The sequence below is a fragment of the Falco peregrinus genome, chromosome 11, assembly GCF_023634155.1.
Source record: "Falco peregrinus isolate bFalPer1 chromosome 11, bFalPer1.pri, whole genome shotgun sequence".
NCBI lineage: Eukaryota > Metazoa > Chordata > Aves > Falconiformes > Falconidae > Falco > Falco peregrinus.
Genome location: NC_073731.1, coordinates 29,994,650 through 30,019,543, shown reverse-complemented (window position 1 = coordinate 30,019,543; position 24,894 = coordinate 29,994,650). Strand labels below are relative to the sequence as shown.

Sequence of the window (24,894 nt, the reverse complement as noted above, 5' to 3'; positions counted from 1 at the left end):
TTCCTTAGTCTTGAGGGTTTGACGGTGTGTGCTATTCTTTTGCTTATCACAGTAGTGGAATTGGCAAGCACTAAATGTGATGTGGTGGCCAGATTAGTAAATATGTTTGTATCTCCACAGGAAGTCTTAATGTTGGAGGACATGTCGCTGATCCATATTGCAAGAACAGAGACTGCAGATTTTTAGGAAGCTAAAAGGGGAAAAAAAGCAAAACACATATTGTCACTATTCATCCAAATGATCTTGCTGCCGTTCTGTGTGACCAGAAGAGCTGAAATAGCAATAGTGGAATAAGAAATAAGGAAGCTCTGGTTTTTAACATTACAGCCACAACAGGCTACTCTTCCCACTCCATTTTGTATTCCCTACGGAAGTTCTTGATGAAGTAAATGGAGTTTGCAGTTGACATTCAGCACACCAGGTTAACAGCAGCACACCTTGCATGGTGTGCACACATCCTCACACATCAGTGCAGTAAATTTTATACTAGAAAATTATTAAAAACCTTTACAATTGATTCTAAGCCTGTATTTTAGGTTTGCATTTTCTAGGATATGTCTTTCATGAAATGTTAGCTTGAAATGCTTTGAACATGCTTTGCAAAATACAGTGCTCCTGGTTTGTACTGTGTTCAAAGATGCTTTTGTGATAAAAATTTCTCCTTGTATCTGGTGCAGTGAATGCTGGCAGAGAGGTTTCACAGCTGAAAGCTGGGAAAGGGAGCCGAGGGAATTACAGTGCCTGGTTGTAGCAGAATGTATTGCTTTCCCACTGACAACAACGGTGTTTCTGACTGGGCAGCTAGCATTCAGGGTGGAGGAACACAGAGTGGTGTGATCCAAATGTACATTATATAGGGCATTTATCATAGGAGGTAACGCCAGTTTCTTAAAATGCAAGTGGATCAAGAGTGAATCAAGAGATACGGGTGCTTTTACTGCTTAAAGGCTGTTAGACTGACCGCTGACTGCAGGATTTTTAGGCTTATCAGAACAGCTCTGTTTCAATGTATTTTAAGCATCAGGCCAGCCTCTTGTATTTTACAGCGCTCCTGTCTTACCCAGTTTGTCAGGGATCCTGGAATCCCGATGCTGTTAGGAACATACCATGTTGTAATTTATCACCATTCAATGGTGGTGCTTAGTAAACAGCCTGAGTCAATTTCCCAAACAATACAGCTAACAGAAGTTATGTGGCTTGTTTTGGGTTTTTTTCTTAACTTCCTCATAGGAAATTCTCGGATTCAGCCTTTTGATTTGTCACTGCAGCTGTAGTGCTGCTTCCCCTACTTTCAGCTGTGAAAAAATGTCTTTATTGTGCTGTTTCCTTGCGAGCGCTTTCTTAATACTCATCTCTCCCTAGAGAGCAAGGTTGTCCGAGCACTGCACCAAAGAGACACACAATGTGTGTTGCTGCAGCATGGTGTCGTAATGCTTCCTTGTCAGTGACTCAGTATGTAATTGCAAAGGACTGATCCTGCCATCAGAAGTTCAGAGTGAGAGAGGTCAAGCGAGTAGAATGCCAGGCAGTGCGGAGTGGTTGCCACAGGACCCCTAAAATACTACCCTCTCCAAATCCACCCACGGGAATACGTGTAGACGTTAAGGCAGCAGAACTTAATGCAAGCTAGAACATGATGGTTGAGCAAAGAAATCCCTTACGAGGGTCACAGTGGTTTTGCTTGGCTTGGCTCTCACGGGGGAGGATGGAGAGCAGAGGGTATACAGTGGAACAGCGGCTGTCCTTATGTCTGTGCTCAGCAGCTAGTATGATGGGTGTTGAATTTTAGATGCGGTCTCAAGACAAATAATTTATTTAAGAGTTACAGTGATTGTTTTGCTGTGCTCTATTTTCAAGCTTGTCTGTCCTCCCTTCCCTGCTCAAACAGTGCCTTCCCTCTGTCTGATTAGTCAGAACTTGTACTCACATACCCTGTGAACAGGAGCAGGTAGAGAAATAAAGAAGGTATTTTGAACTATCCACAGAATGTTTTCTGTGCTTTGGGAAAATAAACTTCATTGTCATTACATACATGCTTACAAGTATTCACAACAAAAAGGTTTCTAAGATCTGGAAAAAAATTAAAAAATTATTGAAAGGGAGCCATCTTCAGCCAGCAGGCTATCACGAGCAATGCATAAACCACATCCTCAGAAGCTGCAAACACCCTAAACTGGTGTTTTGTTTCTGTTATCGTAGCAACGGCAAGTACGAACAGCAGGATATGTGCTCATGATATGTGCTCGTTATTTCTCATGGTGACTCTGTAGCAAGCTGTTTGTTATATATAACCTTTCACCTCTTTCAAAATCTGATTGTTCTGATGAAACAAAAAAAAGCCAAGTACTCAAAAAAAAAGTAGATGCGTGTACAGATACGCACTTCACAGAACAGTTTCTTTTAATTATTTGCAGTCTTCATTATCATAATTTCAGTGTTTCCATAGCATTTAAAAATAGAAATTAAAACAAGTCTCCCTTGTCTCTTGCGTCCCTTCCCAGCCCATAGGATAAATAGCCTGAGTCATCTATAGGGTGTGTGCATGGCTGGGGGAGTGGCGCCTTTGTGAGAAAAGAAATTGCTGAGAACAAGAAGATGGAAAAACTGAGCAGGCAGCTGCCTGCGATAATTCAGAGTTGACTTTGCAGCTCACGTTCCTCTCAGGTACAACACGTACCAGCCCTTGGTGCAACAGCAGCAACTTCTGCATCTTCACAGCAAATCCTTACTGATATTCGCTCCATAAAACAGCAGAACGTAGTAACAGCTGAAAAGGTTTACGTTTCTTCCCCCTTTTAAAAAAAAATTAAAAATAAATGCAGAATTCCCCCTCTTCTAGGAAAAGGAACCCTTTTCCCTAGCTCTGCCATCTTTTGTTGAAGGTCTACACATCTTCTGCAGCCTCATTTCCTGCTTTGCTTCTCTTCGTGCTTGCAGGGGCTGTAGCTGAGACACATTGGCCCAGCTAAGGCTGCCTGCGCTCCGATTCTACAGCCTTGCATGTTTGCTGGAGGAAGAAAAATAGAAGCAATGTACATTAAATCCTGGGAGACAAACTGTCCGATCTCATAGAGAAGGATAGAAGGCTGAATGGAGAGGGAGCATTAGGAAGCTCGCACAGTGCAAAGTGGATGCTTTTTCACATACACCATTGTGGACACAGACCTGCAAGCCTTTGAAAGAAGTCCTGACTCGCCCATGCAAGTAACATCAATGGAGCAGGAGCTGTTACCTGCAGCAAAGATGGCATAGGTTTGTCTTAATCTTCTCAAATCTCTGGAGACAGACACATGAGCAGAGAAGGGAGAGAGAGCTGGAAGATTTACCAGTAGTTTAGGAAACATTTTAATCAGAACTATTCTGATTCATGAACATTTTTATTTTTCATTTTAAAAGGATTCTGGCACCTCCAGAAATAACTTGGATTTTTGGAACGAGCTGGAGCCAGGTCTTTGGTGTGTAAAGACTGCTGTGGAAAAAGAAGAGGGGTGGAGGAGACACAGGGCAGGGTTCCTCACCGGCAGAGCACAGGGAGAAGGCACAAGACACCATGTGGAAGGAGAAAGCGATAGACAGTTATTGGTACATCACAAGCCTGGCGATGGGAAACGTGAACTTAAAGCAGTGGAAGGGGGGGGCGCCTCAGGAGGATCAAAAGGCAGCAAGGGAGTATTATGATCATATTGGCTGCTGAAAAAGTGCCTTGGCAGAGACGCGTTTGTCTTTGCGGATTAGTAGGAACTGGAAAGGAGAAACAGCATGAGGAGCAACGTGGTGCCGGTTCTGAATCCTAACAATGGGGGGAGGAGGAGGAATCTTAGGGGGGATTACAAGGCTGAGATGATCTATATTAGCGTTTTTAAAAATGTGAATCTTCCAATTTCTTTTTCTTTGTATTTTGCTGCATTTAATGGGGGGAGTTGTGCACTCCTCAGTGGTTTGTTTTTTTTTCCTTTTTTTTTTTTTTTTGTTTATGATGCTGATTAGTAAGAGCAGCATTATTTCAGCTGAGTGAAATATCATGTACCTTTAAGAAGCAGTGAACTTGAGTGCACTTACAGGGACATGTGTAGTAATTAATCAAGGAATGACACAGTTGGTCAGATTTTTTTTTTTTTTTTTTTTTAAATATGGGAGTACGCTTCCAGGTCTCTACACTTTAGAAAGAAGTAATATGTAGAAAACGTATTTAATAATAAAAAAAATAATTATCTGTGAAGCTTTTCTGTGAAACTTCATCATGATCTGTAAATATTCTATGTAATGATTTAGAAGAGTTAAAGTTTTCCGGTATTAAAACACCCCTAAATTTCAAAATGATAGCAGGTTTTTTGGAATGGTTTTAGATAAGAAGAGAGGCTTCTTAACCTAGATGAAAATCTGCCAAACGTAAAAGGACACATAGTATTACTAAAAATTGAAGCTTAATTGTTATTGCCAGCTACCCGTCCATAAGCATTCATGTGGCTGAAAACCAGCATTCCTTAGAAAGAAAGTAGGTGCAAGCCACTTGCAGGAGCCAGCAAAACCAGGAAGATCCACAGAATGACAATGCACTATTTTCCACCTCTAATTGCATCACATATTTCTGTGCATAGATCAGCAGTAAAATGAAATTTGGTATCAAGGTCTGCCCAGGGTGCTTACACTTCTCGTTACGAGCCCCAGTATGTGATAAAACAAAGCTACCAGCGGCAAGGTATTTGTGAAGTTGGACACCAACAAGTAGGGATTAACAACCACATCGGAAATAATGAACCTTGACAGATCTAGGGTTAAATACTTTAAAATTAGATCCTGCTGAAAGCTGAATCTTGTCGCTTAGCAACAGCTGCATGGGATGCTGCTGTCACTCAGTGGATGCTACTCCGGGGAGTTAACGTTATTATGCTCACAGAAAATGGGTTATGATTGGGTCAAGGTGACATCATGCAGCATGGCAGCATCCATTTTTTAAGGTAGCATCCAACACGATCGCACTCCAGTTAATACCCAGATTTAAGGAAAAATCTTTTCTTTTGAAATGGCTCAGCTCTGCCTACACCTTACCTGCCCTGTGGATGGGCTCACGGAGTCTGCGCGGAACAGCAGGTCATTTCAGCCAGCACCCCGTCATCAAGCTCAACAGGTGGATTTTTAATCTTTTCCAATTACTCGGAGCCAAAAGAAAAGCAAAATGCTTGTAATTTGTGGTGGTCTGACTGTGTATTCAGAGCATGGAAACCTCCGCCGGCAGTTCGGAAAACATGCACAAAGCTTGTGAGAGAGAATAAAATGTACCTTTATGAAAATTTAGTTTGCTGAGCTAATTTTAGCATTTAAAACAACTGGGAACATGCTGGATCTTAGCAAGAAACCAAGATACCTACTTAATTAAATAAATAAAAAAAAAGCCTTTGAGGCACAAAATCTATTCTTAAAAGTGATGCTGTGTCAAGGTTGATGTAGGCACCTACAGAGATTTTTTCGAACACCTGCCTGCCACCTGCAAAGCCCATAAGCACATCAGCACTTCTGAGGCTGGCCTGATAGGGGTCAACCTGCATTTCCAGGCATGAAAATACCTCGAGTGCTTAACTGCTGCCACCAGCGCCTTTGAAATGGATACAGAAATTAGATACTCAGCCCAATCTCATATGCTGCCTCAAGTCAAGATGCTATGGAAACAAGAGATTATAGCAACCAGCATAAAAGCCACACTCGGATAGGCGTACCTGGTTTTGAGAGCTGGATGTCCTTCTCTCAACACTGAAAGAGCACAGGCAAGTACTTGGTTGAAGGCAGTCATTCCCATGACTCAAATGAAGCGTGACAGTGGCAAATGTAGCATCTCTTATTAAGGCATGAGGCAAAGACACCTTTGGTCTATCCCCACTGTTTTAAGACAACAACAAAAATCCCCAACCCTGTAGATAACTGCAAAATGAGCTGAACAGCTGATAAATCTTGTTCTTCTTCCTTTATTTGGACAGGCTGTGCCAAAAAGGAGTTCCTGGTGAGCAGGAAGGTTACCAGGAGAGATCACAAAGAGTCGGGATCAGGACAGATCTCATTAAATCAAGTTCCAGCTCACGAACTACCAACTTTTTCCACCAACTGGGGCCTCACTGCTTGGCAGTGATGGAGGACAACAAAGGCAGGGACACATCAGCTGACAGCGGGATTAGCCGACTGTATGTGACCGGGTGAAGGTCATGACAAGCCTAGGACATGCCAGGCAAGAGTGGTGCTGCAAAGTCAGGGAAATATTAAGGCCAGGTTACAAAAGGCACCAGCACCCTAGAAGAGTGTCTATAGCTCTTTTCTCATGAATTCAAAAGTGGAGAGAAGTGGTTAAGAGGAATGAAGATCATGTCCTCCCAACAGAAACTAAATAATCTTGGTTTGTTTAACAAGTCAAGAGCCTAAGGAGGGAAGTGATTGCTTTTGTACTGATGCAATAGGAAAATAAACACTCTGATGTTTAACGAAGAGCTGTTTAAACTAACACTGGCAGAGGGTAGTTAATAATCTTATGTTAGCTGTAAGAAGTTTATAACTGTAAGAGCAGGTAGCTTTCAGGAGAGCCTTCCGGAAGAAAAGGGAGCACAAGAAACCCTATTACAGCACTCTCCAGACTATCAAGCTGAAACAAGGTCTTCTGCCATCTCATACCAGCACACTCTTCATACAGTCCAAACTAACAATGCTTACAGGTAACTGGAAACTCAAGAGCTGTGAAAGTATAACCACATTCTGTGATAAATTTAGACAGCCATTTTTTCCAAATACATCTAATCTATTAGGTATTTCCTCAACAAATGTCCTTAAAATACAGCTGGTATAAGTGGGTAATTGCTTCAGTTAATGCTTTATTTCTAGAGTTGTGGCTCCGTACAGAGGGTAATTTCCAGCAAAGTCGTAACAGAGGAAAACACTCTTGGGAAATTTAACAATGAACTTAAGGCTCTCTTAGCATAATATAGTGAATAACAATTAGAAAGATATCATTAACATATGATACATAGCTGTGATTTTGTCCAAACTAATTAGAGCAGTTGTTCTCTTATCAGTATATTAAGACGAACACTAAATCAAAGATGTTAATAGCGCACATATATTCTGTAATTTGTGATTTAAATTTTATTTCACACGGTGACGGAGACAAGTCTTTGTTAAAAGTCTTCCACATCACTTCACTGCAAAAGGAAATTGCATTTCCATCGGATCCTACAGAGGAAGCTTCACTCAGTGATACTAGTAGGTTAAAAAAAAAAAAATCAAAATAGAATGTCTGCTTTTAAGAGAGATAAGCATCATGTCACATCTTGTTTCCTCCTCTAGTACTTCTGCCTCTTAGGCATCGGGAGTGCGCATGTGTGTGCGTGCACGGGAGGGGAAAGCTGGCCTGGGAGCCACAAGCCAAGGCAAGTGGAAAGTGGGATGGGGACTGTTTCATTCCTGCTAGTGAAGTTCCCACCTGTGTGCTTTCCGTAAGGCCCAACAGACACCATAAATCATATCTGAAGAAAGTAAACACTGAAACAACCACCAAACAAGACCCGTGCAGCTTTATCCAGGGACACATTTTTGTAAATTACCTGTCCCGTATCACGCCGTTGATCTTCGAGTATCATACAAGCAACTTGGCCGCCACAATATGGATACAGAACTGTAAATAATTACAGTTAATGAAATAATTTCATCAGAAAAAGATTAATTTCTGTTTAAACAAATGCTTTTGCACAGGAGGGCAAAAGGTACACAGTAGTACTTCAGCAATTTCCAAGATGTCAAAACATTCCCTGAGTTCCAGGTTAAAGGGTGAAATCTTGCCTTTGTTAGATGCCCTTCCAACATTATGGGCCAGCTATGGGTGAACCTGACTGCAAGCAAATCCTGCTGTGGGTTGGCAGGGTATTTTACACGACCTCCACATGCATGCAGCCACCTTACCCAGCCTACGGTGAATTACACATTTGGCTTTTTACCCTAGTCCAGTCTCATGGGAGAGCTTTAAATGGGAAGGTGGAGCACTCAGAGCATCACCTGAGACCAGAACCAGGGTCTGTAGATAAAGAGAGAACACAGCGCTTTCTGTTTGCAATGCTGTTTATTTTAGAAAAGCCCCTTTGATCATCTGAATGAAAAATGTGGGCAGAAAAGTCACAAATGTTATAAAACAAAGTTTATTCTGCAATATTTTGTCATAATGAATTGCATCTCTTTGGTAAAAATAAAATTTATAAACATTTTAATTAACAGAGATTAGCATACAAAAAACTAAACTTCTGTAAATAGTCTTTAAAACAGGTAAAGGACTAAACCGGAGGAAAACGGGTTAGAATTGGTCACCTACTGGCAAAATTATTCTAAACAAACCCAAGGACATTGCTTATGCTACATTAGAAACAAGCTAATGGGAACGGTTTTAAAACAACTCTGGTTCATTTGATCAGAAAGCATTCTTACAATTCATTTTTAAATAAATAATAGTTACAATGAATTGGCAATTATAAAATGTTTTATATCACTATATGGCAGTAACATAATACTTTTAATTATGCACTTTTTAGTTTGAAGAAATGTACACTTATAAAACAGACTTGATAATGGCACTGGCAGTTAGGTGTGAAGAATGTGCTTTAAGATATAATGGCAGGTGCAACATTTAAAATAGTCTACCTTTTCTTTTCAATAAATATTTTGACTACACCATTATTAACATGTACGAGTGTACTTTGCTTTAACCAAAGCTTGTACTTACTTTTCAGGCTGATGAAAATTTGCAAACCGTATAACTTCCACTTTACAGTCGGATTTTAAAACGTTTGATGTGACTTTCACAAAAGCAGTAATTTAGTATTGGAATCTGAAAGGCCAATACAGGTTTGTAGAGTGTTCACACCAGATTTATCCTGAACAGAGCAGCCTCCCTTATACACGACTCTCATACACTTCTTCACTGTATTTAAAGACTTGAATGTGGTTCATTAATACTTTTCTTGCCAAAATATATCCGAGTCAATCATTGGCATGAACATTTTACATATGTCACTAAAAAAACAAAACAAAACAAAAAAAAAACCCAACCAAACCAAAAAAACCCCAAACCCAACAATCAAAATAACTTTTAATTATACTCCATTTATACTATATACACCAGGGTCTCTAACTGAGGTGGCAAACCCAAACCCGATGCTAGATATGTAAGCGAAAGGAAGGGCAGCTCTTCTCCCACTACCAAGAGGGGTGCTCTGCAACTGAGATGAAGCCTTTGCCTGCCCAAACGTACGGGCAGAGGCATGGGACGACGTGCTAGAACAGGTCCAGGAGCACTGCTCGTCTGCCTTCTCCTTTGGAAGGAGAGAGAGAAGACGGCAAAGCATGAAGGTGCTCTGCGTCCTGGGGAAAGGCTGCCATTACTTCCCCCCTTCCACAATTCCAGTTCTCCCAGGCTAAAAGCTGTAAGGATGGATGCAGCTTTCACCACTAACTTCAGATTAGTATGGTTTTATTGCTTGTTGCATATGGTAATTAAATGCAGTGTTAGCATCCCAACCCCATCCCTTCCGAAATTCTGAAGTAGTCATCACCAACTTCAGGGTTAACAGCAGCACAGCCACACTCCTAGTAAGTATTAACCTTCTCAAATGTCATCTGAGGCAAAAAAATAATTCAGAACCAAACCAAACCAAACCATGGAGCACTTTCCAGACTACTTGGACCTCGATCCAGCTTTCACTGGAAGCTACAGAGAAGCTGCAGCCACCTTCAGCGGGAGCCCAATAGCACCCCTCTTCAACAGCATGCAAATGAAATCATGGCACCAAGCAAAATCCCAGGCTGCTAACACTATTTCTGTGTAGCCGAATCCTCGTTTTCACATTGACACAAACTCCACTCTTGGCAGTTTTCCATCAAGGTACAAAAGCAAACCCGTGAGCAAAAAGCAGTTCCACCAAGCATTCGTACCTCCACACTCCAAAATCCTAAGAACCACTGCGCTGGTACTTCATTTTCTTTGAAATCGCGAGTTTTACCCCTGCTATCCATCAGTAACACATCCGATAACAGTTTTAATTGGCTAATGCACCACTTGTGACATCCAGAAGACATACACGTCTGCACACATGCTGCCCTGTTATGGGTGTAGGCTAATGGGTGCTCACACAAAGCAGGGATGCAGCAGAGTATTCTTCTTCCCTTTCAAGAAATAAATAATTTTTTAAACTGAAGTAACTGGGGGAAAAAACCAACAACCAAGCAAAAAACCCCAACACAACACTTTTTCTCCTAGTGTTTGTGCTTTAAAAAAACCCCATAAGGTTGGCTTTAAATTCCCAAACACAAACCACCTCAAAATATTTCAGGCTTGATCCAACAGCCATCGAGCCAGCGGGAGCACCACCGTTGTCTTCAAGAGGCACTGGAAGAGGCCCTCAGAGCAACAGACCTTCGGCAGCACGGCTGTGTTGGTATTTGAAACAGACAGTTTATGGAAGTATTCATGAAGAGACTGACAAAGAAGAAAAAAAAACCAAGGAAAAAAAAAACCACAAGAAAAAAAAAACCCAACTCAAACCCCCACATTGATCTAAGAAAGGCCTCCACATAGCCAGAAAAATACCCTGTTAGGGAAAGGTGAACTTTTGGCTGGATCCAGCACTGTTTTCAATAACCAAAACAGTGGACATTGGTTTCCTAGGTGGCTCTGCTCCTAATTTTCGACCAGCTTGCCCGACGCCTGCTGGAAGCAATAGCTTCACGTGGTAGTGAGAACATTTATGGCACATCATGCTGCCTTTCAGAAACAGGAAAGATGACCTTTGATAGTTGTATCAATTCTGCAACATACTTAAGGCATCCTTATAACATACAGTACTGTTAAAACCCACTCCAACAGAACTGCTTACCCATTTTTGAACAGAAACTAAAAAAAGTGGCATCATCTACAGGAACATGTAAGCAATAACCACTGATTTTAAAAGGAAAAAAAAAATGGAGGAAAAAAGTTTCACCATACCACTAAAACATTTTTGGCTGAAGGATGTCTGGGAACTATAAAGAGGTTCTTTTATTGCAAAAATGAATTGTGAAGGAGTTTCTTCCCCGAACAGAGAGGTCCTCCCGAGCTACGCTGTACACTCAAAGGCTACGCGAGGTACCCCGCAGGCGGCAGGAGGCTGGCAGGGGTCACACGCACAAGGCACAGTCATCTGGGAAACAAAAGGTGTGGACAGCCCATGTGACAAAACCAGTGAGCACTGGGGGGAAGGGGCAAAAACCCCCAAAGCAATTCAGGGTTCACCGATCCAAAAGGAAGCTATTCTATTTGGGGATTCGGGGTAAGATGTGCCCTTTTCAGCAGCTTTTCACCACCTGAAGCCTCCACCTCCTCCAGGTGGTCACCACCATCAACTGTTGGGTTCTTTTTCCCCCTCCCCGCATCGGGATAGGGGGGCAGAAGGGTGGATGTGGCAGGATTACGCATTTAACAGTGGTGGTAACGTGAGGACAACATCAAACTTGGTGAGTGGCAGCTTTCACTGCCAGCTACACCCAAGGCATGCGTATGCATGCGGGCACCTGCACGGGAAGGACACACACATGCGCTCCCCCAAGAAAAAAGCCCCCAGAGAAGGATAAAAAAAACCCCACCTGTTTTCCTTCAGGAATCTGACCACACAACAGATTTGGGGGAAGGAGCAAAAAAAAAGAAACCTGCAGATGGTACCCACCTGAGCCACCCTTTGTCCCCACTCTTCCAGGGGGCACTGAGCATCTGGCTGGAAGCAGCTCCTGAGGCGCTACAGGTTTTCAGCTGCTGTGTCACACGGGCTGAAAACTGCAGCCACCTGGAGTTGCTTCACAAGCGTTTCCACTGGGACCTGTCTCAGAAGAGCCAACAGAGGACAAGCAGGAGAAGCCAACTGAGGCCAGGGCCTTTTTTTCCCCCTTTCTTTCTTTTTTCTCCTCCTTTTCAGTCTTTTACATGGAAGTCAGAGCCCTTAGACAGGGCAAGGTTCACCTCTACAGATGGAGCCAGCAGAGATGTAAATATGATCCACAATGTGCATCTGAACAGACATATCTCTGGGAGGAAAAAATAAAATTGACTATTAAAAAGAAAAAAAAATTAAAAGTGATCATTAAGAAGTATGCTTTCAGGTTTTCACAAGTCATGCATCTCTTCTAATTTGAGAAGATTAAATATTTTTTTTTCTTTTTAGGCAGTGATTTAAAAATAAATGGCTAAATTATAGTTAGCGCCAAAAATAAAAAAGCAATGAGTCCTCTTATGGCTTTGATCTCCCTTGTGAAGGGTAAAAGTAGAAGAGTATTGCCACAATTAAAAAAAATATATGTATATATTCAACACTGACAAACACACTATTTTTTCCTTTGCTTGTGACAGTGGGACTTTGCAGTACTTATTAAGGAACTCAAGCATGTTTGGATGCCAGCAAGGTGGAGCAGAGACCCTGCCGCTTCCTTCAGCTCCTCATCGATCTCTTGACATAACTCCTTGAGTGCTTTGTTGTTAGGCTGACTTTCCTCAGAGGTATCTCCGCAAGGTTGCGAGGCATAGCCACTGTCTCCAAGAGGATCATCTTCGTAGTCAACGTCTGTATCCACTTCGCTGTGAAACCCTTCGCTGCCATCGCTGCCGTCATGGCTGCTCTTGGAGATGAAGTCGTACACCTCGTCAAGGGAGGACAAGGAAGACACGCTGGACCGGGACGCACAGCGCTGGGAGCCCATGCTGCTGGCACTGTAGTTGTGATCCTCCTTCGGATCGATATTGGTGGCCGCGGAATCGTTTTCCTGCAGGTTCATGGAACTGGGAGGATTGAACGCACTGCCGTAACTCCTCTTCTTCGGTGTCTTCAGAGGCTGAGGTTTCTCACCTATTAAAAACAAGGATCGTCAGCAAATATTCCGAGAAGGTCCCCTGCAGAACGAGCGCACGGTGGCTGGCTGGCTGCAAATTTGGGAGCTGCAATACCGTGTGCACATTTACTGTCACCCACAGTGACAACGGTCTTCAGCTAATCAAAACTAGAGCTGGAGAAACAGAGAAGCAGCTAGGAAACTCTTCTTCCCATCCAGCACAAAGAGGGCAGGAGAAGAACTTTGCAGAAAAAACATAAACTTGGGGGGGCGGGGTGTGGGCGCACAGGGAGAAGGTGGTTCTGTCAAACTCTGTAATGTTTGCAGAAAGAATAATCGAATCAGAATCGCTTCTTGACTGCTCTTCTTGACTAGACCATACCCGTTTCTCGAAACTTTATAGGGAAAACATTTAGCTACTGGGCAGAGAAGAAAAAAAAAAAAAAGGCTCATGCTTACAGTCCAGCATCCCTTGTTGAATGGAAGTATTTAACAGCATCATTGCAGTAGCAGCATCAATATCGCATTCTGTGAAGCAGAAAGAGCAAAATGTTAGATCTCAGGTAAGCCTGAACAAAATGAGGTCCTAAGCACATATGAAGAACATATATCTGCATATACTGGCCTACAAAAAGAACAGGGTGGGGAAAAAAATAGCACGAATTCAGACAGAGTGTGACTCTGACACAGCGCGGTTATAGGGCAGTCTCATGACTTAACTATGACACTCAGATGCTGAATACTCACGCTGCACTTACCAAAGCTGAAGCCAAGAATCAGCGACATTAATTAGACATTCATACAATGATGCTGTTGCTACACTTATCAACAAGTGGCTTTGTTTGTACTGGTTGGGAGAGAAGGATTACGCATACGGCACGGCAAAGCATCTCAGCGGCTTTGTGCCCCGCTTATGCGAATGTGCAAGGCTGAGAGCGACCGTGCCCGTTCACACAGCACTGATTCAGCACACCTCTCTCCTCCAGCAATATTATTCATACTAACAGCAAGTCAAAAGGAAAAAATCGAGGAGATGAGGGGGGAAAGGGCACTGAACTGCTCGATCTAGAAAGCACAGGGATCTAAATAATAAATAGGCACTTAAGAAGATTTAGCTGAACCCAGGCGCTTCCAGCTACGGTGACAAGCGCTGCTATAGAACGGCATCTTCTGCCGCCCGGAGTGGTTTGCTTGCATCTCAGAAAGGGCACCCCGAGGATATCATGGCAGAGAGTGGCATTTGTAACCAGAATGAGGGGAAAAGCAAAAAAATACTAGCACACCCTTCCCACTCATTTCTGGACACGCACATGCATTTTAAAACAAGAGGAAATCCAAGGTCTTCCTTCGCTCACTTCAGAGATGGATGATGAATACTCCGTATACAGGACAGAAATATGTAAGAAAATATGTAAGAAAAATATAACGAGGCAAAAGAGGTGCAAAGAGAAGGTGAGCTCACACAAGAGCTTTGGTGCCTCAGAGCAAAAGCCCACACCCACAGCGTCCATATGTATGTCCGTATGTACATATGAGCAGTGAGTGGAGAAGCAGGGCTGGACAACAACGTACTGGTGGGTACCAGCACCGAGCTGAATGGGCCCCCGTCCTGTGGAACTGGTGCCGGCTGGGAACTGCTGATGTGAGACATCAGCAACATCATTTTTGATGGCGTTTGTTTCCTCCCCCCTCCCCCCCCCGCCGTTATATGCATTAACTGTATTACTGAATCTGAGAGGAGGGTTAGTTTTGGCAAGGGATCTGCCAAATTGTCAGTTTGGCTTCTTTACCTTACATGACTGTCCCTAACTCCTGGCCAAGGAGGAATTTGAAGAGTGTGACAACTTGGGAATGTTGTACCAACGTGAAAAGGGGACTGAGCTGCTGTTCCCAATGCAGGTCTATCCCATTGCACTCATGGATTATTTTTTTAATTCTGTTTCGTCTTTCTTTGGCAGCAATAGAGCCCCTGAATTTGCAAGTCACATGTATCCAGCTGACAAAAATAAATTAAAAATAAGCATGAAGAGTTCCTTTCCTCCACCACTGTAATCAGAAAGTGAAATATTCCCACTCTTGACTTACTATGACAGACATTTTATTTTAATATCTGATGTTGTATATGAGCACCACCTTGTAACAATGACAAGCAATTGGAGGCATTAATGCAACATAGAATTACTATCTGCAAGGAACATTTCTGTGTCTTAGTACCCCCAAAGCAAAAGGAGAGACGCTTCTGCAGTGACATCTTATCAGTACTCTGCATCACCACTGATGTGCTTTGGCTTCGTTTGTGATTGCTCTCCACGCTAGAGCAGCATTTCCCAAATTTGTGCTTCCCCAGCAGAATGGCTGAGGAAGCACATTATTACAAGGAATTCTTGCATCTGCACAACAGCCGCCCTGTGCGACCCCGGGAACATTCATGGCTTGCCTCTGATGCCAGGGAGATGCTGAACAGGTTCACTGAGATGCAGAAATTAAACGGCAGCAGACATATGTCATTATTTCGGCACCTCCGGTGTAGCAAACTGGAATAGCTACCATTGGACTGGCAATCTCCAAACCTGTCATAGGACACACCAGCGAAATCACTAAGAGGAGGGGGATTTCTTGTATTCTCTACCAAGCCCTGAGAATCCCAGATCTATCCAGCCAAGGATGCTTCCTTGCCACCTGGGTACCACCACAAAACCTCCACCTGGATGCGTGGTGATTATCACCTGTGGACCAGGCAGCTGTCTGGTCTCTAAAATACCTTGGCTGCCTAATCGATGTTTCTGCCTTATGGCTGAAAACTAAAAGCAACTTTCCCACCCCAAAGCCTACTGCGCCAGCAAAACCAGAGCACCGCGCTGCTCACCTCCTGCTTCGCTGGTGGCCCTTTTGAAAGAGTTTTAACACTCCTCTGCAACAAATCAACACATACTCACTTTTTCATGGAATTAGCCCTTTAAAAGTTGAGCACCATTTTTACCACTTAAAAAAAAAAAATTACTACTATTTTGTGACAAGGACAAGCCTTCAACGTATTAAGCTTTAGCAGTGAGGTGGAAGATGTGCTCAACAGGCTTCTGCAAAGGAAACGCTGTGACACCCAGCATGCTGCTTCACGCCCTCCTGGTGCCAAGGCCCACTAAAATGTTTTAAAATGAAGAAAACTTTTTAAAGAGTACATATGGGCAAATCAAGTAACCATCTTCTGTTCAACAGCTGTTGCTACTTCTATTTGCATTTGGACTGTCAACGAAAACCAGATTTCCATCTTAATTTTTTTTTTTTTTTTTTTAAATCTGAATCTGGCTGGGTTGTTTTCCTCATGGAAAGCAAAAGTAGAAATCCCTAGGACAGAACTGTGGCTAAGTCCTTGTTACTCTAACACTCATTAAAACCTGTAAGAGTAGGTAGATCCCAGCGGGCTAAGGAAGGGGACACCAGAAAGACAAGCAATGCTGCCCTTCAGCCGGGATTCCCAGAAAATAAAACAGCAAAAAACCAGCCCCCCAACCGAGTTCTTTCTCAGCAGCAGTACCGCCTCGGGTTTGCCTGTGCCACAAAAGCACCGGCGTAGCTATGCTGACGTCCCAGCTCTGTCCGCATGCTGCTGCCGGTGCCCAGCCCCCGCCCCGGGCAGGTGCCCTAACGCTGGTGCCAGCCACCGCAGGGACCACGGGAGGGACAGGCACCTTCTGAAACGTCACCAACGGGCAGCTGTTTCGCTTGCTCGACAGGGAAACGTGTCGTGCCGCTGAGCGCCTGCCATGGCAAGAAGAGTTCGGTCATCCACAGCAATACCCTGCGGCGTGACCCGGTCCCAGCCAACCTTTCTCCACCAAGTGTTGGTGACTATGGTTAAAATAACATTTATACAACATAAAAGCTTTTGGTTGCGGACAGGACTTGTTTTCTCCTGCACCTACTTCATTACTGGTGCAGGAAACACGGACATAAATTCGGTTGAGGAGCAGCACTGCAGCCTACAGCATCAAGACCTGTACTCAGAGTCCATATGTTAAACCCATCCTCTTCCCCTCTCCCAAGAGCTGCAATATTTAAGGTGATGCCTTAAACTAAACAGACATCATAAGGCTATTCTGTTAAGTGGGTTAATAGGCAGGAAAACCTCAGTTCTGGGTAACTACAGCGGCAGTAACACCAGCTTGTGCCCAACTTTTTGGCAAGCGAGTGAAAAGCACCACGCAGCCGCGAGGTACTCACTGAAGGATATTTGTTGTTCCATCTTGCTCCGCTGCAAATCCACCCACCTGTATCAAACAACCATCTTTAAGGGGCTTCTGTGGCCACATCCCTCAGGTTTTACCCATTAGAATTTGCTACCTTTTCTTCTCAGTTCTTGCTAACCAATAAAACTCGCGCAGACATACATAGCTTCCAGATTTGTTTTCCACTGAACTATTCATTCTTTAAGTAGGTCATATTTGGGAGTGATGTGTCTGCTAAATACTTTGCTGGCAGAACAAGACGGCCCCATTACATATTGAAATTCATCTTAAGAGATTTAAACTTAGTACGCAAGTGGCTAATATAATAAGCATGCGTTCTACTACATCAGGTTTTTTCATCATCTAGCAGAGCATTCACAGCAGGTCCATACCCATCATCAGCTGGGCTTCAGTAGGTGCTTGCGACTAAAACTAGGGGAGCAGCGCAAAAGAAAATTATTTAATTTAAAAAAATATTAAACTTAAAAGCTTACCTTTGAGAGATCGGCCGTGGTTCTGCTGAAGGACTGAAGTTAGGTAGTGAGGGGACGCTGACCTACTGAAAAGAAATTCAACAGGTCAAAGCCATGCCCTAATTAGCCAAATGATTTCTACAAAGCATAGTAGGCACAATGCTACGATCACAGAAAGGTGAAAACAAACACAACCCCATCACCACAGTTCAATGCACGAGCAATTTCTATTGTGATCAGTAGAAGGCTTGACCCAATGGTCGACGGTTTGTGTAAGCCATCATCAGCACTTGCAAAACACCTCCAAACATGCACACACTAAGCAAAAGTCTTGCTGGCAAGAGATACCGGCTTCTATAGATTTTATGTACCTGCCTAAAGGCTGGATTTTAAACAGAGATGTGTATTTTCTAGTAAGCCAAACCTACAAGTGAACAAAACATTAGCTTCTACAGGGATGCTTGAAGCCCATGAGCAAGAGAATGGGTAAGGACCAGTTGTGTCCCTCTGCTCTTTGAAATGGTGGTGGGAGATCAATAAAAACAAAAGGCAGTGTCGTGCAAAAAACTGGGGAAGAGCCAAAAACTAAAGCAAACCAAAATATCTGCTGATTTAAAAGTTATCTGAAGCTGGGCTGTCATGGTGATGCCGTCTGTTTATTTGCACCCAGCAAAGTCTTGCTTAATACCTTACAGTATAAAGGGCACGTTGAAGCTTTTATATGATTTTCTGCTACACACCCAGTCCTAATTATTCATTTCATTATAAATATACCAGCAAACAGTTGGGAATAGATAAAACAGAAATAGTACACAACTATTAAAATTGCATGAAACATGGCAATGTGCATCTTTTACAGTATCACTGGAAGAATTCACAGAGTGATGAGCAGAATTTTCAAGCCCAACCTGTAACAGCAACCTCATGGGATTAATGGGGTGATTTCTACGATTAAGGCATGTTTAATATTTATCACATCTAGGCAGCACTATTTTGCAAAATAAGGCACAGCCACAAATCCCTCCAAAATCACAAAGCTGCTAAGTGCTTAACTTTTTTCTTTTTTAATTACTTGTCTAGATCATTAATTAAAACCCAAACAATGACTCTGATTTTTAAAATACCTTCTTTAAACTAACATCTTCATTATGTTCAGTTTTGAAGAAAATGTTTTTCACTGCTCCCTGGCCAGTGCTGTGGCTGCACATATCCCAACAACCCTGAGTTCAGCTACTCTGCGCAGCTGTTAATGAGGGATGCTCGGTTCATACTCTTGCTGCTCCGACTTGCCATCATATTATCCAAACCCAGTTGGCCACTGGTAACAGCTCCAAAGGTTGGTATAGTGCAGGAGGGAAAAAATCAAAGCAAGGTGGCTTGAAATACATCATCGAGCTCTGTAAGGAGCTCTGGCAGCACTGCAGCCTGCCCGGCGCCGGTAGCCAAAGCTACTGAAAAGGGGAGTAATATTTAAGCATCTCCCAATGTGGTAACCAAAGGGAAAAAGATCCAGCGCAGCCGAGCACAAAAAGCTCACTGCCTGGTATGTTTTCTTGTAGGGGTGATGGAGTGCAAAGGGAGCAGATCCAAAAACAGGGGGGAGGGAAATTAAAAAAAAAAAAAAAAAAAAGAAAAAAAAAATTTATAAAAGTCCCAAGGGAAGCAATGGACCCATCCCAACGTGGCTGGCTCTGCAGATAAACCAGACACAGAGTTGCTGAACAACTTCATCCTTTTGCCTGAGCTCAGATCCTTCAAGAATCACACCCACATAGAGCTTTCCTAGAACCAATTAAGGCTTAGTATTGATTAAGACCAGCTATGCATCTGCATAATACACTTGCAAGATGAGGACCCTGGCCATCCCCAGAGCCCAGGGATCTAATACACGTAGTACCGGAAAGAGAAGGCAGCCGAGGGCCTCGCACTGCCTTGTTGAACAAGCTGTGCAGAAATAAAACGCACCGGTGACGCCAATCATCTGCGATAAAACAAATTTCAGTGTAACTAGACACAGATTACAGTTTGGAAAGCTTCTGCTCAACGTAACACCTTAAATTTCATTTTTAAATCCTGCTGAATGATAGGTATATTCCCCGCAAACAGGCTGTAACCCTCCCACAGACAAATTCAGAGGCTCTCACAGCACAATTCCAGCATCACCCTGGAGATGGATCTGGGCAGCCCTTCCAGCCTCTCTCCAGCTGCACCTCCGGGCACACACGGCAGCCCCTTGGGGGCCCTTCCCCAAAATTCAGCCAGAATTTCAATCTAATCCAAGATTTTTTAAACGTGAAAGGGAAAAAAAAAATTAAGTCTGTTTTTCAGCATATGACTGAAAGCCGTACAAACGGTTTTTTATTATTAAAGGAAAATAAACCGGCTTTCATTAGGGAGAATTTCAGCAGTGCTTTTATTTTGTTGTCCTTACAAATACCAGCACTGCACAACCCTTCACATATTGAAGTCAGTGGGAATTTTGCCATGTGGCTTCATTAGGATCAGGATTTCCTTCTAATTGTGATTGTTGGCAAGTGTGACTAGTTCTTCAGTGAAGGAAAAAAAGAGTTACCAAACCAAACAGCTTCAAATTAAAGCCCTGATCTTGCAAGTACTTCAGCGTTCAGATAAAACCTCTCATTCCCAACACCTAATTTCAGTACGTTGTATTTATACAACCTGGGCAAATCACACCTCAGTGCTTGTATCGTTGGACTAATCTTGAAGACCTTGGAGATATTAAAAGCTTAACTGGTCAAGGCTCTGAAGGACCTGCCCTAGGCTGAGGCTGTCGTGATCCTCTGCCCCTCTGGCTGGGTAGACAACATCTAGAGGTTTCTTCCCATCTGTATTACTCACTAAATTTTGAAGTTTGACAGTCATTAACACAGCTTTCAAGGACCAAACCTTCACTCAAGTTGTACCAGATAACAGAAGTCCATGCCCTTACGTAGAAACATTGAAGCCTGTAAAAGCACCAGCATCTACAGTCCCATGACAGTAGTTTTAATCATCTTTGACCCTGTAAAAGCCACTCATACGTTCCAATTTGACTATTTCTTAATACTTAAATGCTTCAGGGTTATTTCAGTAGTGCTCCCGTTCCAGAAGAGAGCTGGAAAACAGAACACTTCTGCCTAACTCATTGAAACCTAAGATGACCCTTCACAGCTCAAGACGTCTGGAAGGTCAGAGACCAGTTAGTTACACCTTCTGGGTTACTGGAAGGTCAGAGACCACTGTTGCATCTTGTGGGTTACAAGCCCAACTGGAAAAACTCATGCCACTCAAATCTTCACCACTGCCAGACGGCCGAGGCTTGCACGGGGGTGCCAGCTCCCAGGGTCAACGTCCCGTTGGACCCTTAGAAACATCTGCTCAACGTTATCAGTTCTACATCCTGCTCCGGTCATCCCAGTTCCTCCTGTTTATTAAGGAAACTCCTCGCAGTAAGGTTAAGGCACAGGGCAATGTGCAGACCGTAATTATCTCTTATCTCACCCAGCTTCTTTGCTGAACTAGACAAACCGGCCGCTGCCTACCTAAGAACTGAGCTCACCAACAGCAACGCGTTCCTCTCTGCTGTCTGTCCTCCTCCTCCTCCCCGTCCTGCCCCTGCAGGCTGACCCAGCTGCTGTTCCTCTACTGAGAGCACATGACGTTGACTTCAAATTCTCCAAAATCTGTTGCCTAATCTTAAAATGTGTCAGATGAGGAAGCCCTGATTTCAGAAGCCTTGCACGCTCCACCTCAGAGTGTGTTTATGGTAAAGGCTGTTCTTCCCATCGCTGCTGCAAAATGCTTTTTGAGAAAACACCTTTCTCTCAGACCAGCCTCTCTAAGCACTTCAGGTTGTAGAAAACTTGTTTTTGACAACCGCATAGAATATATACATTTTATATCCAGACAAGTGACTTACAGGAGAAGACACACACCTCCTCCCACGCTAGCAGCACTGGGCAACCTAGACCAGTCCCGGTGAACCGTGCTTGAAGCAGAATTTTGCTCCAGCTCCTGGGACCACCTGCCTTCCCCTCCAGAGAAATGGAGCTCACCAGTAAACACCCAGCACAGCCCTGACCACCTTCTTTTAAACACTCCCCCAGTTACAAAGATGACTCGGACATGAAGCCCAGATCTGCTGCCCGAGCCCATCGCATCTCCCCGCCTTGCCTAAGCCCCACTCTGGTTCCTCTCGCGGGTGGCAGCTGGTAACAACACATCAGTATCTGCGTGGACATCTCTGCTAGGTGAGCAATGAACCACACACCCTGCTCGGACGAGAACATTCACCTACCTTGGTGGTGACGCTGGTGGAGTATAAAATGCAAGCGCTGAGGGAAAAGGCTGCTTTTTCAGGGCTTGCACGAGGTTAGGCTTATATTCTGGGTCAACGCACCATAACGAACCCTTTCCATTCACCTGCAAGAAAGAAGGACTACAAATTAGAAAGCCCAGGGGCCAGGCTGTAAAGTCGTTTCTAATTTAATATTCCCAAGACGCAGCACAGTGCAATGATGTAGGCATCCCCCACTGTACAGCTGGTGTACATCAGCCTCGGGCAGCTCCATCACCTGTGGATGCTCCCGACCCGAGCGTACGGTCCCAACACCATGGTTACACGGTATGGAAGCACCCCTCTTGCAGCTTGGGATAGCATCTCCAAAGCTCCTCTTCTAAAACCTCTGTTTCCATTCATGTTTGTCCACTGAAAGCTGTAAAACTTATTTTAACGTGTGGTAAACACGGCTGTGAGTTTAAGGATCCATCCAGGCGACAGGGAACTGACAGGCAGCCTTTTCATTAACAGGCTTCTCAGCAAGAAAGCACCTTTCCCGTCACGTAGATGTGGCCACACGTGCGTTTAACTCGACATTGTCCTGCAAAAACATCTTGCCAGATGCCCAGCTACAAAATGGAATATTCCCACTTTTTCAAAATCTGAAAACCTAATTAATGTATTTTTGATGCACCTAACAATGCAAGCACCACCTTGCTAGTCATTCTTGATACTAAATTTTATAAGCCGAAAGTGAAGCTCCTCTCAAGGGTTTCTTCACGTATTTACTACATAAAGAAATCACCTGCTTTTTGAGCCTGCTAGCTCTTGCAACATAAGGAGGAAAATTAAATAGGAAAAGTTAAAACAATCCTATAATCACTGACCTAACAGATCAGCTAACAATCCTACAGGCAGTGGCACCAGGGTTTTTTGGGGGAAAACAGGTGTTACAGGAGTGGTCGTGGTCACAGCAGAAGGATGGGGCAGCTCTGCACCTGAACAGGAAGATCTTTCTAGGGGGTTTTAGGGGGAAAAGTCTCAGAGCAGAAACCCAAGCTTTGTGGATGTAGTGGGTTTGTGTGGCAAGGTTTTGGTAGTGGGGGGGGGGTGCAGGGGTGGCTTCTGTGAGAAGCTGCCAGAAGCTTCCCTGATGCCCGATGGAGCCAATGCCAGCGGGCTCCAAGATGGACCCGCCGCTGGCCAAGGTCGAGCCCATCGGTGATGGTGGCAGCACCTCTGGGATAACGTATTTCAGAAGCAGGGGGGCAGGGAACACTGTGTGACAGTTTGCAGTGGAAGAGAGGAGTGAGACTGTGAGAGCAGCAGCCCTGCAGCCCCCCAGCTGGGGCAGGAGGAGGCTGGGGGGCTCCAGGCACCGGAGCAGAGTCCCCGGCAGCCTGTGGGGAGCCCCCGGCGGGGCAGGCTGTGCCCCCAGCCCACGGGAGAGCAGACCCCCACCTGCAGCCCATGGGGGACCCCACGGCCCAGGGCAGGGGGATGCCCGCAGGGGGCTGTGACCTGTGGGGACCCCACACTGGGGCAGGGGGGTGCCCGCAGGGGGCTGTGACCCATGGACAGCCCTCGCTGGAGCAGGGGCAGAGTGTGAGGAGCCCTGTCCCTGCGGAGGAAGGAGCAGAGACACGTGATGACCTGACTGCAGCCCCCATTCCCTGTCCCCCTGTGCCGCTGGAGGGGAGGAGGGCGAGAAATCGGGAGTGAAGTTCAGCCCGGGAGGAAGGGAGGGTTGGGGGGAAGGTGTTTTTATCTGTATTCAACGATAACAAATTAAACTCATTTGCCCAAGTCAAGTCTGGTTTGCCAGTGATGCTAACTGCTGAGTGATCTCTCCCTGTCTGTGTCTCAACCCACGAGCCTTTCGCTCTATTTCCCCTCCTCCGTCCAGTCTGAGGACAGTGACAGAGTGGCTTTGGTGGGCACCCGGCATCCAGCCAGCATGAGACCACCGTGCTGGAGCCCCTCCCGCGAGCCCACAAGGCCAGCCAGCCTCCTCCTGCCAGCACCAAGGGGGTATTAACACCATGTTACGGACGGATACTCCGTGACTGACTTAAGCCTGAATAAGGACCCGCAAAGTGTTGAAGTCTGCGGTCCTGTTTAAGTCCCGGGGCTTTCCCTGAGAAGAGGAAATACTTCGCTCTCAATAGTGAAAAATCCAATCAGGGAGAGCTCCAGCTGAGCAGCAGAGATGCTGCTCTGCAATTTTAGTTGAAGCCACCGCCTTTCATAAAGATCTCCGAGCTGCAGCATCTCTGAGTTTATTTTTTTTAACTTGAATCTTTCTTATACTCTTTCCGTGCTCAAACTGAGCACAGCCTGTAGGACGCCCATCACAAAGCTCACCTTTAATTAAACAGCCGTGGTGGCTGGCAGCTGATTTAGCCAGCTAGGTACTAACACGGAGTATCCTCCCCACTGGCTTTATTCACCATTTCAATGACAGACTAACACCGTGATCCCTTTCCTGCACTTCTCCCAGACCCTTTTCTCCAGCATCCCAAGTCTGGCTCACTTTATCATATCCCCCCCACCCCCCCTTCAGTAGCTTTGAGGCTGTCGCCCTCAGGGAGCAGCAGGAACTCCCCTGACCAGCAACCCACTGCTCTACACTGGTTTATCTGCTACTTTAGGTGACCACTTCCATTTGATACCTAATCCAGTTCAGCTGGGGCCGGCAGCCAGGATGGGCTTAGTTTCCCTCTTTCATCTTCCCAGCCATGCTCTCCCACGGCTTGTGCCCTGACAACACAACACAAGGGTTTGGGTGGATATTGCAACAGCGAGCTGAACCAGGGCGCACCCTGAAGCCATGCAGACACCAATGCAAGAGGCAATAAACAGGGTGACTTCTTCTTTGGGTAGTTAGCTTGGGTTAGATGTGAGACCACGTTTCCACCCACCATTACCTGTACTAAAAGCAGGCATTGAGCCAAAGAGATGATGCCCGCAGGGCTGCTGGTGTGCACCGTTTCACTCCCGTCTGCTGCTTAGCAAAGACACCCCGTGGAAATCCAGCACAGGT

The 24,894-nt window shown here is 44.7% G+C and overlaps 1 protein-coding gene and 1 long non-coding RNA gene across 8 annotated transcripts in view; one reads left to right on the top strand and one right to left on the bottom strand.

Annotated features, from left to right (window-relative positions):
• Nucleotides 1–2,258: 2,258 nt before the first annotated feature.
• Nucleotides 2,259–8,655, top strand: LOC129785312 (uncharacterized). Its single transcript, XR_008749208.1, has 2 exons — nucleotides 2,259–3,252; nucleotides 3,397–8,655. It is a non-coding gene; the product is annotated as an uncharacterized LOC129785312 (long non-coding RNA).
• FOXN2 (forkhead box N2) overlaps nucleotides 8,153–24,894 on the bottom strand; it is a 34,284-nt gene continuing 17,542 nt past the window's right edge. For 4 of the 7 annotated variants that reach the window (XM_055816265.1, XM_055816264.1, XM_055816266.1 and 1 more), the window contains 4 exons: nucleotides 21,870–21,994; nucleotides 17,594–17,658; nucleotides 13,333–13,401; nucleotides 8,153–12,890 (listed from right to left, as the gene is read on the bottom strand). In XM_055816265.1, the coding sequence (XP_055672240.1) occupies nucleotides 12,373–12,890; nucleotides 13,333–13,401; nucleotides 17,594–17,658; nucleotides 21,870–21,994 (777 nt within the window). In that variant the 3' untranslated portion in view covers nucleotides 8,153–12,372. The remainder of the gene's footprint in view (nucleotides 12,891–13,332; nucleotides 13,402–17,593; nucleotides 17,659–21,869; nucleotides 21,995–24,894) is intronic. The other 3 variants (XR_008749206.1, XR_008749207.1, XM_055816268.1) reach the window with 3 other exon arrangements.